Source organism: Citrus sinensis, chromosome 5, assembly GCF_022201045.2.
Source record: "Citrus sinensis cultivar Valencia sweet orange chromosome 5, DVS_A1.0, whole genome shotgun sequence".
Classification (NCBI taxonomy): domain Eukaryota; kingdom Viridiplantae; phylum Streptophyta; class Magnoliopsida; order Sapindales; family Rutaceae; genus Citrus; species Citrus sinensis.
Window position 1 is genome coordinate 4,720,125 of NC_068560.1, and position 14,852 is coordinate 4,734,976.

Sequence of the window (14,852 nt, forward strand, 5' to 3'; positions counted from 1 at the left end):
GTACTTTCGAAGTGTGTTTGAGATAGTTGTTGGAAGGTTGAAAAATGATTTTGCTAAGCTAAATGATAATTTTACTGTTTGACAATTTTTTTAACTTATTTTTTGTAAAATCATCTCTTGAAGCAAATTTTAAAAAATTGGGTACAAAGCATTATATTACAAACATTTGCAGGCTGACTACCCCGACCACCCTAGGCAAAAAATATAAATCCAAGATAAAGATATAAAATTTAAAAATTTACCACGTTAATATAACTATAATTTTCACATTAATTATTTCTTCAAAAAAGAAACGTAATCTTAAATAATTGTGGAAACATCAACATGTTGGACTATTGTCACTTAAAGTCCGGCCCCTTTGTTTTATACTAAATTTTGTAATAGACTAATAAAATTTATGGTTTCCAACACCTAAAAAATAAAAGTTATCAAATATTTAACTAACTTCTTTACCGCAGAATATTTCTCTAATATAACTATAGTTTTCACATTAATTGTTTCTTTCTTCAAAAAAGAACCGCAATCTTAAATCATTGTGGAAACATAAACATGTTGGACTATAGTCACTTAAAGTCCGACCCCTTTGTTTTATACTAAATTTTGTAATAAACTAATAAAATTTATGGTTTCCAACACCTAAAAAATAAAAGTTATCAAATATTTAACTAACTTCTTTACCGCAGAGTATTTCTCTAATATAACTATAGTTTTCACATTAATTGTTTCTTCAAAAAAGAAACGCAATCTTAAATCATTGTGGAAACATCAACATGTTGGACTATAGTCACTTGAAGTCCGACCCCTTTGTTTTATACTAAATTTTGTAATAGACTAATAAAATTTATGGTTTTCAACACCTAAAAAATAAAAGTTATCAAATATTTAACTAACTTCTTTACCGCAGAATATTTCTTTAATATAACTATAGTTTTCACATTAATTGTTTCTTCAAAAAAGAAACGCAATCTTAAATCATTGTGGAAACATCAACATGTTGGACTATAGTCACTTACTACACCGTATAGAAGATAATGTACATTACAATCTCACATTTATGACAGTTACGTACATCCACTTGAGTTGCCATAGGAATTTTCTATAATGAAGAAAAAAAAAATAGAAACAAAACTCTTAAGACAATGTTTAAATTTTATTTACTGTCACTTATAATTATTAAAATAGTATAAAATAAATAATAAATAAGTAAATTATGTAGGGTCGGTCTTATATTTTATTTTATTTTTAATAATTATAAATTACACTACATATAATTTTAAAAGACCCGACTCTTTTTACACACACACACACATAATTATAGTAGATTCCATAACATCTTACATAATTAAGGCAACTTTGTGGACATTACATAATAGAAATCCCAAAATACTCATAAAATTTTGTGGCTCCTGTGGTTGGGGTAGTGGGGGATTTAAATTTTTTATTACCACACCTAACCCCTTCCAACCCCACACTGATTTTTAAGTTAGATTTGCAATCACATCCATCAGCTATCGTGACGATATATATACTTAATTTGACGATAAAATTTTCACCATGACTCTTCAATGTTTATCCTCAGCCATTCTACACTCTTCTAAAGGTTCGTCGTGATGATTCAATCAAACGGCTGTGATGAGCTCAATTGATGGCTTTGAATTCTTCTTCCTGCCGATAAACTCTCATTATGACACTCCGTCGAACCATTCTTCCTTCAACTTGCGGCAATCCAATAAAATTATTTAAAAATCACTAAATCTTGGAAAACAAATAATTTCACATAATTTAAATCATGATTTATGTGCTTATGTCATTTTAAAAATAAATTGACAAATTTTATTGTCTTTTGGATTAATTTCAAATTAAATTAACTTTGACCATTTTAATTTTTATTATTTCTATTTGTTTGTCCTTTTTTTTATATTATTGATTTTTTTATATTATTAATTTATAACATAATAGATCCGTACACTTGTGAATATACTACAAACATGAGTGTGGACTTGAAGAATTTAAACAAGGCTGTTCGGTCAGTGTCGTTCTCAGAAACTGTAGAAAATGTTATTGCCAATTGCATATTGGGTTTTGGCTTTGTCAAAATTTGATGTTAAAAAATGTGTAAATTAGCTCTCAAGTCAAAAAGATTACGGAAATTTCTTTTGCTGACAAACCTTTTATTATATTTATTGATATTTAAAATAATAAAATAACTACTGTAATGTAATTAAAGAATAAATAAAACACGTTAGTCAAGCAGGTGGCATGTGAACAAAATGTTAAAAGACGTGCATGGGGCCAGCACCAACTTGACCGGCAACAATTAACGAAAAAGTTTTCTTTCCAATAAACTTTCAAATTTTGGATTAAAAAAATATTTTCTTTCATAGCAAGATACTGGTCGATTCTTCTAAAATTTTTGGTTTTTTATAATATATTAATTATTAAATGTTTAATTAATTTTATTTACAATTCAAGTCAAAATATTTGCTGTAAAATTTTTTTGAAGACTTCGTGGGTGCCCACCTCACGGAAAATTATTAATTAGCGAAAAAGTTGACTTTCCAATATACTTCCAAATTGTGCTGGAGATATATATATTGGGCTACTGATATTAGTCAAGAAATATGTCCATTCAGAGATAAACACGTATGTGCAACCGCCCCACTACTTTAAATAATAAATAGTGTTAAGTTATGCAGCTAGCAGAGCAGTAAGTTTGAGAACGGAACTGTCAAATCTACTAAATTTAATATCAAAGCGCCTCTCGTATCCAACGTCCAAGAAGTGGAATTTCATTAAGAGGAAGACGAAGTTTCTTTTCCTGTTGGTCAAATTTTAATCAAAATGCAGCAAGTATTTTGTATGAGCTACATATCCGATCAAGATATTTAAAAAGCTAGTAACCCAAGCACTTCAAATAATTGAAACAAAAATAGAAATGATGAGAATCGAAAAATCAACTTAGGATTAAGAAATGTTGAATAGCTGTAATTTTTAAGAAATGTTGAGATTGACAAATCTTGGTTTGATATTGTGGTTGAATAGCTGTAATTTTTAAGAAATGTTGAGATTGACAAATCTTGGTTTGATATTGTGGTTGATTTTAGCATTATTGATTGATTTTAACCCTGTAACATCTTTACTATTTTTTGTTGAAATTATGATTTTAGATTCATATTTACCATACACTATTAACTTTTATTTCAAAACTATATATATAAAGTACTGATTTAGTGCAGGATCTTAAACTTTATAAAATCCAAAGAAAGCTATTAAATCATATGATATATATAACCAAACAGAGCCTTTGATTTAAAAAAAAGCATTTGCATGTGTCATTTACAAAAAACATGTGCGGACAATATTGTTTTATCAAGTATATAATCACTAGTAGTAAAAAACAATTAAATTTTCAATAAAAATTATCTAAATTTAAACATTAAACTAAATTTAACTACTTCCTCCACAACTATGATCAACAACTGCCTTCTGCCTCAAACTTATTTAAAAAATATTTGTCTACGTTTACTAAAACGCTTAATTTCATTTTTTTGGACTATCATATGTTGATTTTATTTTTTCTGATTATTATGTCTCATAACTATTTAGCTTTTTAGAGTTTATATTTAGGACTTGTTTGTTAGAAGTCTGAAGTATGAAACTTTATTAATTTTAGGCCTTTTTTTTAAAATTTTGTTTATTTATTTTTTGTAACTTAAATATGATTTTTAGACATTTACATCTTAATAGAAAAAGTAAATTTTTTTGTTTTTTTTGTCTAAATGAAAGAAAAGATTTGATTGAGAAGTAAGTATTATATTCCAACAATATCTCTATAAAATATACTTATTTTCTAAACAATAAAAGCTAATACCTTTTTTTGCTATGATTTACTAGGATATAAACGTCAAATAATCATGTTTAAGATATTTTTCATTTATAAAAACAGACATAATGACACTTATGTTCACATATTTAAAAATGAAAAATAAACATGTCATTTAAATATTCGTATTCAAATCATTTAGAATTCAGAAAAATTCAGACCTATTCAGATTTTAGAAAAAAAGACAAACACTATCTTAATTTTTGATCTAATTACTAACTTTTTATTACAATTTCAATTCATTGCTTTGTTTGTTCAACAAAAATTCCTACTAGCAACAACATGTTCTCTTGATGCATGAAGATAATGCTACTTGTATTGTTCAAATTAGAAAAAAATATAAAAGTGATATATAAGCACTTTTTACTAAAATTCTTCTGCACTCATGAGCTCTAATAAACTAAAAAAATGAATGCCAATAAATGCATCTACTAAAAACTTTGCCCCTTTGCGGATAATAATATATGTATGTATGTGTGAGTATGTATATGTATATAGTATGCATGTATAAATGTGTATATATGTATATATGTATGTAGCTCGGTTTACCTTCGGAAAATTTTGCTAATACCTCTTGCTTTTTTACTTTTTCATATAATAATATAATTTTTATTTTATCTTTAAATATGCTCTCGATCCAAGTATTCAACTCTATTTTTTTAATTGAAATTAGATACCTTTTTTTACAAAATAATTAAATTAATATTTGTTGAATAAATTGAAATCATTGGGAGCTAGAACATTGCTACTACTTTGATTCATTATAAAAAAAATGTTATGATTGATCTAAGTGAAAGAAAAATATATCACCGTATTAACATCATCAATAGTATTAGAAAGTTATAAAATAGTATATATATAAAATAGTAACAATCAAAAAATATTTTTTAAGAGTTTTGAGGTGCGTATATATGTATATACTTCCTCATTTCTATGCACCGATATTTACAAAAAAAAAATATTTACAATAAATTTAAAAAATTTGTGGGGCTAACAAAAAGGGCTTGGTTCACCCCCATGTGGTTGGTAGTGAATTCACACTTAGCCATTGACTTTTGATTCTTGGAAGTAGGGGTGGGCGTTCGGTTTGGGTTAACCGGTGAATTTTTTAAGATTCAGCTTTTTAAAATTAAAAATATATATACATTAAACAAAAAAAATCCCTATGGTGGTGGTTAATTATTGCTAATTTGGAGATGTTGTGTTGAGTATTGATGGTGTTGGAGATGGATTATTAGCCTTGTTTGTCATGTAGAGATGTTTAATCATGCTTGCCATTTGCCATTTTAATTTTTAGATTTGTAATTTTTGTAGCTTTATTGTACTTGACTACATGTTTTATGTTTTGTTAACTTTAAAAAGACTTGTTGAAATGTTATTAAGGATGATTTGTAGTTGATATTTGTTGTTAAGGATGTTTGGAATTGAGATATTTGGATTTTAAGTGGTTGTTGTTAGAATTTTTAGATTAAATTGTTCCTTAAGGATGTTTGGAATATTTGGAATTGAGAATTTTAAATTGTTGAAATGTTATTAAGGATGGTATGTAGTTGATATTTGTTATTAAGGATGTTTGGAATTGAGATTTTTAGATTTTAAGTGGTTGTTATAATTTTTGGATTAAATTGTTCCTTAAGGATGTTTGGAATGTTTGAAATTGAGATTTTTAAATTGTTGAAATGTTATTAAGGATGATTTGTAGTTGATATTTGTTGTTAAGAATGTTTGGAATTGAGATTTTTGGATTTTAAGTGGTTGTTGTTAGAATTTTTAGATTAAATTGTTCAAACTCATTCTAATCCGAAGTAACCCGAATTATTCTAACCCAAAGTAACCCGAATTAACCCAAACAAAAATTTTAACCCGAATTATGAACTCAATCCGATCTGAGTTGCCAACCCAAACCGAACCGAACCGAATTAAATTCGGTTCGGTTTGGTTCGGGTTGGCGTTTTCAAACCGATTGGGTTCAATTCTCCAACCCGAACGGGTTGAAATCCAAATTGAAACCCGAACAACCCGAACTGAAACCCAATTTGCCGACCCTTACTTGGAAGCACTCCTGATCATTTTTTTTTTCAAAAAAAGGTAAGGGGTGAGTAGGCCTAAATACAGTTTTTTTACTCTTTTCACCACTCCCAAATAAACCCAAATACAATTTTTTACTCCCCTTACCACCCCAAATAAGTCCAAATATAGTTTTTACTCCCCTTACCACCCCCAAGAATCAAACCCTGATTTTGATAGAAGTTACCACTGCACTACAACTAACCCAACCACACCCTTGCGCTCCTGATCATTTGTGTATTGTGTATATATATAGGTTAATATCTTTGGCTCCTTTCAGTGGATCTGTCAGTAACATCAAAAGAAATGAAGCCTCATGGTATGTTCTGCCCAAACATTCTCTCATTTATTTCTTCTCTTTTATTGTTATCTCATGGGGTGGCTTTGGCAGCTGAAAATCATGAAAAATTTCTCAAATGTCTTTCTCTACAGTCTGACACCATTTCTGAAGTGCTTTACACCCAAAACAACTCTTCATTTTCATCAGTATTGAAGGCTTCAATACAAAATCTCGTTTTCTCAACACCCGAAAACCCGAAACCTCTATTCATCATTACCCCATTTCACGTGTCCGAAATTCAAGCAGCCATTAAATGCTCCAAAAAAAATGGTCTGCAAATTAGAGTACGAAGTGGAGGTCATGATCATGAGGGTCTTTCCTCTATTTCTGACGTTCCTTTCATCATCATTGATTTGATAAATTTCAGTGAAATCAGTGTTGATGTAGAAGAAAGAACTGCATGGGTTGAATCTGGTGCTACCGTTGGCCAACTTAATTATAGAATTGCTGAGAAGAGTCAGAATCTGCTAGCTGTTCCGGTAGGAACTTGCCCTACTGTGGGCGTTGGTGGACATTTTAGTGGCGGCGGCATCGGTGCCTTGATGCGTAAGTACGGTACTGCTGCTGATCACATAGTTGATGCTCACATGATTGACGTCAAAGGTGAGAAATTTTAAAAAAAAATTACAGAGAAAATAGTAATAACTCTTATTTATTCTCTCAAACAACGGAGAGTCAAGAAATTATATAATTAACATAATTTAGAAATACATAAATTATTCAATCAGTTATTTTCCTATCCAAAAATTAAAAAAAAAAAGGGTGGATAAAGTTTAAATCAAATTTTTAAAAATTTGCCATGGTCAAGCCCTGAGGGCACATTCAACCATATGTTAATTTATCTACATTTTACATCTTTGTTTTGCTTCTTTTCAGGTAGATTTCTAAATAGAGAATCAATGGGAGAAGATCTATTTTGGGCCATTCGTGGAGGCGGAGGAGCTAGCTTTGGAATCATTGTCTCATGGAAAATAAATCTAGTCTCTGTTCCATCAACTGTGACTGTATTCGCCGTCCCAAGAACATTAGAACAAAATGCGACAAAGCTACTTAACAAATGGCAGTACATAGAAGACAGGGTTCATGAAGATTTATTCATCATAGCCATCTTATTCCGAGAGAATTCCACGATGGTCTCTTTGTTCACATCCTTGTTTCTTGGTGGGGTTGACAGGCTACTTCGCTTGATGCAGGACAGCTTTCCTGAGCTCGGTTTGACTAAAGAAGACTGCAGAGAAATGACCTTTGTTGAATCTATCGTTTATCTCGATGGATTTGAGGCAATTAGGGAGTCGATTAATGTGGATGTATTGCTTGGTAGGAATTTTTTCAGGCCTTTCACAGGAAAAATAGACTATTTGACAGAGCCAATTCCTGAAGAAGCTTTTCTAGGAATTTATGATATATTTTTTGAACAGGATCAGAAAACGAACGGCCGTCTAGTGTTTTTTCCATATGGTGGGAAGATAACTGAGATTTCCGAGTCCGAAATTCCGTACCCACATAGAGCTGGCAACATATACACACTTTTATACTATGCGGAATGGGGACAAGAAGCGATTGATGAGGCACATCAAACGCATGTCAATATGCTCAAACAGTTGTTCAATTATATGACTCCTTATGTTACCAAAAATCCTAGAACAGCATATATTAATTATAGGGATCTTGACATCGGAAGAAATAACAAATTTGGCCCCACAAGCGTCCAGGAAGCCGGCGTTTGGGGCAAAAAATATTTCAAGAACAATTTCTACAGGCTCGTGCATGTGAAAACTATGGTGGATCCTGAAAATTTCTTCAGAAATGAACAAAGCATTCCCCCTTTCAACTTGGTGAAAGATGAACTGTGAGCAAGTCTAAAGCTTCCCTTGCTATTTAATAAATGCAGCGATTATTGTATTGATAAATGATTTCTGCTTTCTATTTCTTTCATGTTTTTGTAGTAAGAAGCTCATGACTAGTTGGGTCTTGTCTTTTTTCTTTTTCAATTTTTTTACAGCATCAATAATGTTTTAATTGTGTACTATTGGATTTAGTCATTGGTATACAATATTTGTATTAAAGGAAAAAATAAGTAATTTAAAAATAATGGTAAACAATTCCTTAACCGTTAAGGGGTGGAGAATTTTTGTAAAATAATTGTGACTATCCTTAGAGTTTGAAGCACTTTCACTTATATAACATATTTTATTTAAAATTACTTTTCAACCCTCCTTTAAATTTGTAATGTGATAATCTTTTTTAAATAATTCTTCCAAAATCTATTAACATTAAGTATAAAATCTAATATCAAGTAGGTTATTTAACACAAATCAAATAAATTAACTGCAAGTGTAAAAGTTATACATGATATAATACTAATAAATAACACAACTAAGTACATACACTTAAGTAAATGTGATAGTTACAACAATAAACTCAGTGGTGAGATTACTTGTAACATAAAAAATACTTGATCACACATGTTTTAATAAAATTTAATACCACATATTAAAATTTAATTATTTTCTATAATATTAAGGACCATTGTATAATTAATCATGAACTATATATTTTTTTAAAAACCCATTTAACATACCTATTTTCTGAACTTTTTGTTTATCTTACAATTAATATTCTTACATAGTAAGAATTTTAAGTTTTACAAGCCTTATATATTTCCATTTTATTTTCAAATATCACTTTATTAATTTCGTTAAAGTTAAATCTAATATATATTCCTAAGGAGCTTTAGTATATGAATCATAAAAGATTGTTTTATTGATATCCTTTTATTGTAATTATAAAATTTTTATGTTACGAAAAGTCATAACTTTTATTATAATAATTATTAGTGACAATAAATAAATTATTACATCAAATAATATTTAATGGGAAAAATGAGAAAAAAATTCATTCTATGTTTTTATATTTCCATTATAAAGACGTGGTTTGGGATAGTTTAACTTAAAATTTTGACACAATATTTGAGTCATTAATATCTCATAGTCCAATGGTCGATACTGAAAGTCAAAGCAACATTTCATAATGTTATATCATCTACCATTGAATTGCACGAAATTAATAGTTTAATTTTGTTAAAAAATTAAATCAAAATATTTGTCATTCTATAGTTATATAGACATATATATTTTTCAATAATAATTGGTGAATAAAATATTTCTCATTTGTTGTGACTCATATAGTATTATTAATAAAACATATATAAAATATTTTATTTCAATGCCTTCTATTATCATTATTATTTAGGTATTAATGGTTTGTAATTAAATTCATACAATACAAATTATTATAAGACTTTATGTAATATCTTTATATAAAGTATTATTGAAATAACATTACTTGTTAATTACATTTATTTTAATGCTATTAAATATATTTCAAGTACTAAATGTAAAAGTAAAAAAAAAGTAAAATTGTAAAGTAAGAGAACTAATACATTATAATTTTAATTCCAAATTATTTATATTTCTTTCATTTTTTTGGTGATTTAAAATATTTATCAATTGATTGATAAAAAATAATTTAAAGTACAAAGAAATATCACAACTTGCAGATTACTTGTTACATAATTATTTATCTATTAAAATTAAATTAAGGGTGAAGGTTCTAATATTAAATCCAACGACCCCATTATTGAATGTGAGATTTTTATCCATCATAATATAATTTTTTTACCAATTAATTAAAAAAATTTATATTTACTTGCAATCTGAAGATTACCTATTATGATTTAAATAGTTAATTTTTTATTTACTATACCGAATGAGCGGTAGAGATGAAAACTCTAAAATCCAAGAGTCCACAACAATCCCATTATCAATGTTGTAAAAACTCATACAATATTATAGAGAAATTCTAAACAAAATGTTTAGAGAATAGGAATGTTAAATGGGTATTAAAAATAATATATACTTCATGATCAATTATACAATGGTCTTAATATTATATAAAATAATGAGTATTTTAATATAAGATATTAAATTTAATTAAAACATATGTGGTCAAGTATTTTTTAGATAACAAACAATCTCACCAATGAGTGTATTGGTGTAATTATGACATTTACTTAAGTGTATGTATTTAGTTGTGTTATTTATTATTGTTATATCATGTATGAATTTTACAATTGCAACTAATATATTTGATTTGTGTTAAATAACCTACTTGATATTATATTTTACACTGAATGGTAATAGATTTTGGAAGATTTATTTAAAAAAAAACCATCACATTACAAATTTAAAGAAGGGTTGAAAGTAATTTTAAATAAAATATATTGTTTAACTGAGATTGCTTCAAACTCTAAGCGCAGTCACTGTTATTTTACAAAAATTCTCCCACATACCTTTACTTTTAAATTATTTTTTTCTTTAGTACAAATATTATATACCATAGATTAAATCCAATGATACACAATTAAAATATTATTGATACTGTAAAAAAATTACAAAATCGTAGAGGAACCCTTATTTTTTATTAATAAAGATTTGCTCGCATTTCAATTATATATAAGGCCCTAACGGCATGAACTGACATAGCAACAACTAAAGGAAGAAAAGAATTTTAAAGGAGAGAATAGCTTTGGGGAAAATAGTTCTTTCGGCACATTATTCAAACATCTATTAGGCTTCTTAGAAGCCAATAATAGCACACGATTCACATTACTAACTACTTATGAACAACACATCACTAACTACTTATGAACAACACAAAATACGCAGAGCAATAGTGCATGGAATACATAATTAATGGAAAAGATGGGTAATATTGCACGTGTAGTTAGTGGATCACATGTCAAAACTAGGTCCCTGCGTGATCCAAGTACGTGGGAAGCTTTGTTGGCCGTTGCTTGTTATCTGGACACGTATCATGTATGTTGTTGAAGTGTGAGCCTAAAATTAGGTTCAAGAGAAAGTATTGCTTTGTCGGTTTGTGTAATGAGCTTTGGATGTCTTGTCGACTCTGATCTAAGCAACATGTAAGCGGAATAAAAAGTGGAGCAGACGACGACAACCACATTTGTCAGCCAAACTTCGAAAATGCTGTGAAAAAACTGCTCGATTTCGGCACACACAGCCATGATCATGGCTTCAGAGCAAACACTAGGCAACATCAGGCACAGGAACATTGTCAGGTTACTAGCATTTTACTCAAACAAAGAAACCAATCTGCTTGTTTATGACTGCAAGGGAAATGAGAGCTTGAGGGAAGCATTGCATGGCAAAAGGGGGGCGCTTTTTGGGTGGAATTTGAGGTACAAAATCGCCATTGAAGCAGTTAAAGGCCTATGCTACATTCACCATGATTTCTCACCTTTGATTGCTTGTAGAGATATGAAATCAAACAACATTTTGCTAAATTCAACCTTTGAAGCTCACGTCACCGACTTCGGCCTCGCCAAATTCTTGATCGACGGCGGTGCATCGGAATGTATGTCAGCAATTGCAGGGTCGTATGCACCAGGTATGTACATTTCACTTTCTTGCTGTTGGATCACCTCAGCCAAATGGTACTAGCAGAACACCGATAATGAGTCTTCTACGAACAAGGGCCAACCAGAGATGAGTATCAGCCAGAGGAAGGTACCGAGAAGAGACAAGTACCGAGCAGATATCCATTCCCCAAAAAGCGGGAACACGATCTCACAAAATCACGACAGTTGCGCTATGCCCAGAACCGTTGGGGGAGACACGGTGTTCCACGTTTACCCCCAATATAGCAGTTGGAGTCCCATGAGGGGCTGCCACTACCCGAGATAAGGGGGATAAAGAATAAACGGAAACGTGGGACAGCGGCTATAAAAGAGGGAGGAACCCATGAAGAAAGGGGACATAAAAATAGAGAGAAGGGAAAACTCTGCCACATTAAAACCAGACCATTTTCAGTACAAACAGTGAGCCAATTATAAGCAACTTATCGAATCTTAATTGCATCATTTTCCCGTAAACACCTTGTGCTAACTTAGGCATCGGAGGGTTTACGCCGGTAAAACCACCGGCGTCTCTGATCCACTTTTGTGAACGCAGGCTTAGTGAGAGAAGGAAGGATAATTCCAACTTCAGTGACTAGAGCGATCGTTGAAGCAAGAAGAAATTGACATCCACACTATTGACTACATAAACGTTGGTGAAAAGATCTGGTCGGGTAAAGGGCGAGCAGATTTCAACATCAACATTAATTATTATTATTATTGTTGTTGTTGTGTTGCAATTTTAAATTTCAATAAATCAACGAAAAATTAACAAAAATGATAAATTATAACAAAAAATTTGGTTATTATATCTTACAATTGATTTCAAAAAGGTCATCACCTATAATTTTGTTTTTAACATGCTTAATTTTTTTTTTTTTTTTTTGGTGTGAGTTGTTATGAGGTTGACTGGTAGTTACTTGGTTAGTTAAGTTAGTTAAATTTGTGTATGAAGATGTCAAAATTGTGAATCATGATATTTTCTCTGCCGTTAGATTGTCATGAGATCAGTTTATTAAAGGATTAGGGGGAAGGGAATTCAAACAGAGCCTATCAAATGATCATACCTGTTAGTTACAAACACGGTAGATTTAACGATTACAATGATCTTAGAAAAATTGTTAAAACGCAATTTGAGATCAAGATAACTAACTAGAAAGGATTTGTTTTTCTATCTTCCATTTTTTTCGTGATTTATGACCACTGATTCCTAGCACTAGTTTCCCATGACTAAATCGACGTTCACAGAGTGGTATAATGTACAATGGTATAGTACGAAAAGTACTTGATAATAACCATCTTTGCTAAAATGATAGCCCCAGATTTCACTGGTGATTTATGAAACAAAAGACAGACAGGGTAAAAATAGAATTTTACAGGTAATCACACCCACTTAAGATTTACTCGGACAAATCACCGCTTTATTTTATGTTGTGGGGTCCACAAATCTGACGGTCAGAGCGGTCAATCGGACAATCTAATGGCATTGGTAGTCTAAAACTATTGTTTAAACGGCAGTGCATTGATTGTCGTGACAGCTAACCGACATTATGCACGCATGCATCTATCAAGTGAAAGCCAAATGTCCAAATTCCAAAAGGACCAATTCTTAAACCCTTTTTTATCCTTAAACAATATTAAAGACCCAATGACTTATGTAATGTTACGTGTACAAAATATTTTTAACCTCTTTTTAATAGTCTCTCTTTTTCTTAATAATTTCTTTTTAATTTTCTCTATTACATAAACTAGACTATCCTAAACCTAAAATTAGATGTGTTTTTTAACATTTAATATTTGTTCAAAGTATAAAATCTTAGGCATGGTGTTTTGAATTAAATATTACATTATTAATATTGAAAGTGTTATTAATTTTATTTTTGTAGAACACGCGTACAAATTGAGAGTGGATCACAAGAGTGATGTATACAGTATTGGAGTTGTTTTTTAGAACTTCTCACTGAATGTTGTCCGGTAGGCGACTTCGGCGATGGTGTATAATGGAGCAAATGAGCAATGAATGGGAGGAAAGAATAATTTTTAAGCATTCTTGATCCAAGGCTAACAATGGTACCAAAAGAAGAAGCAATGCACTTACTCTTCAATGCAATGATAAGCATTCAAGAAAATAGAATTGAGAGACCAACAATAAGAGAAGTTGTTCAAATACTATTCGAATTGCCTCGTCATTCCCCCGAATTTAACCAATCTTCATCTTCTTCATTGGAGAATTTTGAAAGAGATCAAAAGGGTTTCCCTAATAATAAATTGAAACAAGATCTTTGGGTTTGAGGAAACTTGATTTTTTTTATAAATATATTTGTTCGTTTATTAGGGCTTTAATTTATTGGTGTTTTTGTTTAAGTTAGCTTGATTTTGTTATGGTATTTTTATGTTCAAAGCATATCTTCTTTTATTTTTTGTTTTTCCTCTTTTGGGCTTAGATTAGGAGGGAGAGAGAGGATTTGGCGCCAAAGAGAAGTTTGATAGTTTATGGGTACTTGCATGCTCCTCTTTGTATTATATTAGGGTGGTAACATACATGAAGTTTATATTTCATTGCTCTGTGCATATCTCTCTTTTTTATTTTTTTATTTTAAGTTTTTATTTCTCATTCGATATTAATTTTAAGTGATATTAACATAAGGAAACAATTTTTATTTATTAGCAATATGAAAATAGCACTATAAGCAATGTGTGAGAACAATAAAATTTGATTTTTTTTAATATTTCAGAGATTTTGCATCCTTTTTTAAATTATTTTGTTTTTAATAAATACAAAGTTAAAAAAGTAAGAGCTTATTGGCCCATGCAAGTAGGAAGGTCCAGCCCACATCGTAATTGTGGGGCCTTGGACTTTGGAATAAAGTACTGGAATTAAAGAGAGAGGGGGGAGATTATTTCATCACTGTCAAACAGCGTAAGTCATCGTAATTGAGATTTTCTAGTTAATGTGTATTTTTGTTACCGCCCACGCCAGCATTCCAATATCTTTGTAAGAATATTTCTGTGGCGACAAAGATTTTGTTAAAGCGAACATTTAAAACTAGAATCTTCCCATCAAAACCATCTTTTATCCCAAAGCA

The 14,852-nt window shown here is 30.2% G+C and overlaps 1 protein-coding gene and 1 pseudogene across 1 annotated transcript; both read left to right on the forward strand.

Moving 5' to 3' along the window:
• The first annotated feature begins 6,129 nt into the window (after window positions 1-6,129).
• LOC102616754 (tetrahydroberberine oxidase-like) lies at window positions 6,130-8,301 on the forward strand. Its single transcript, XM_006492538.4, has 2 exons — window positions 6,130-6,893; window positions 7,167-8,301. Exons 1-2 carry the CDS (start codon window positions 6,257-6,259, stop codon window positions 8,141-8,143), a joined length of 1,614 nt encoding a protein of 537 aa, XP_006492601.2. The 5' UTR covers window positions 6,130-6,256; the 3' UTR covers window positions 8,144-8,301.
• Window positions 8,302-11,380: 3,079 nt separating this feature from the next.
• Window positions 11,381-14,058, forward strand: LOC107174406 (leucine-rich repeat receptor-like serine/threonine-protein kinase BAM1; annotated as a pseudogene).
• Window positions 14,059-14,852: the final 794 nt, after the last annotated feature.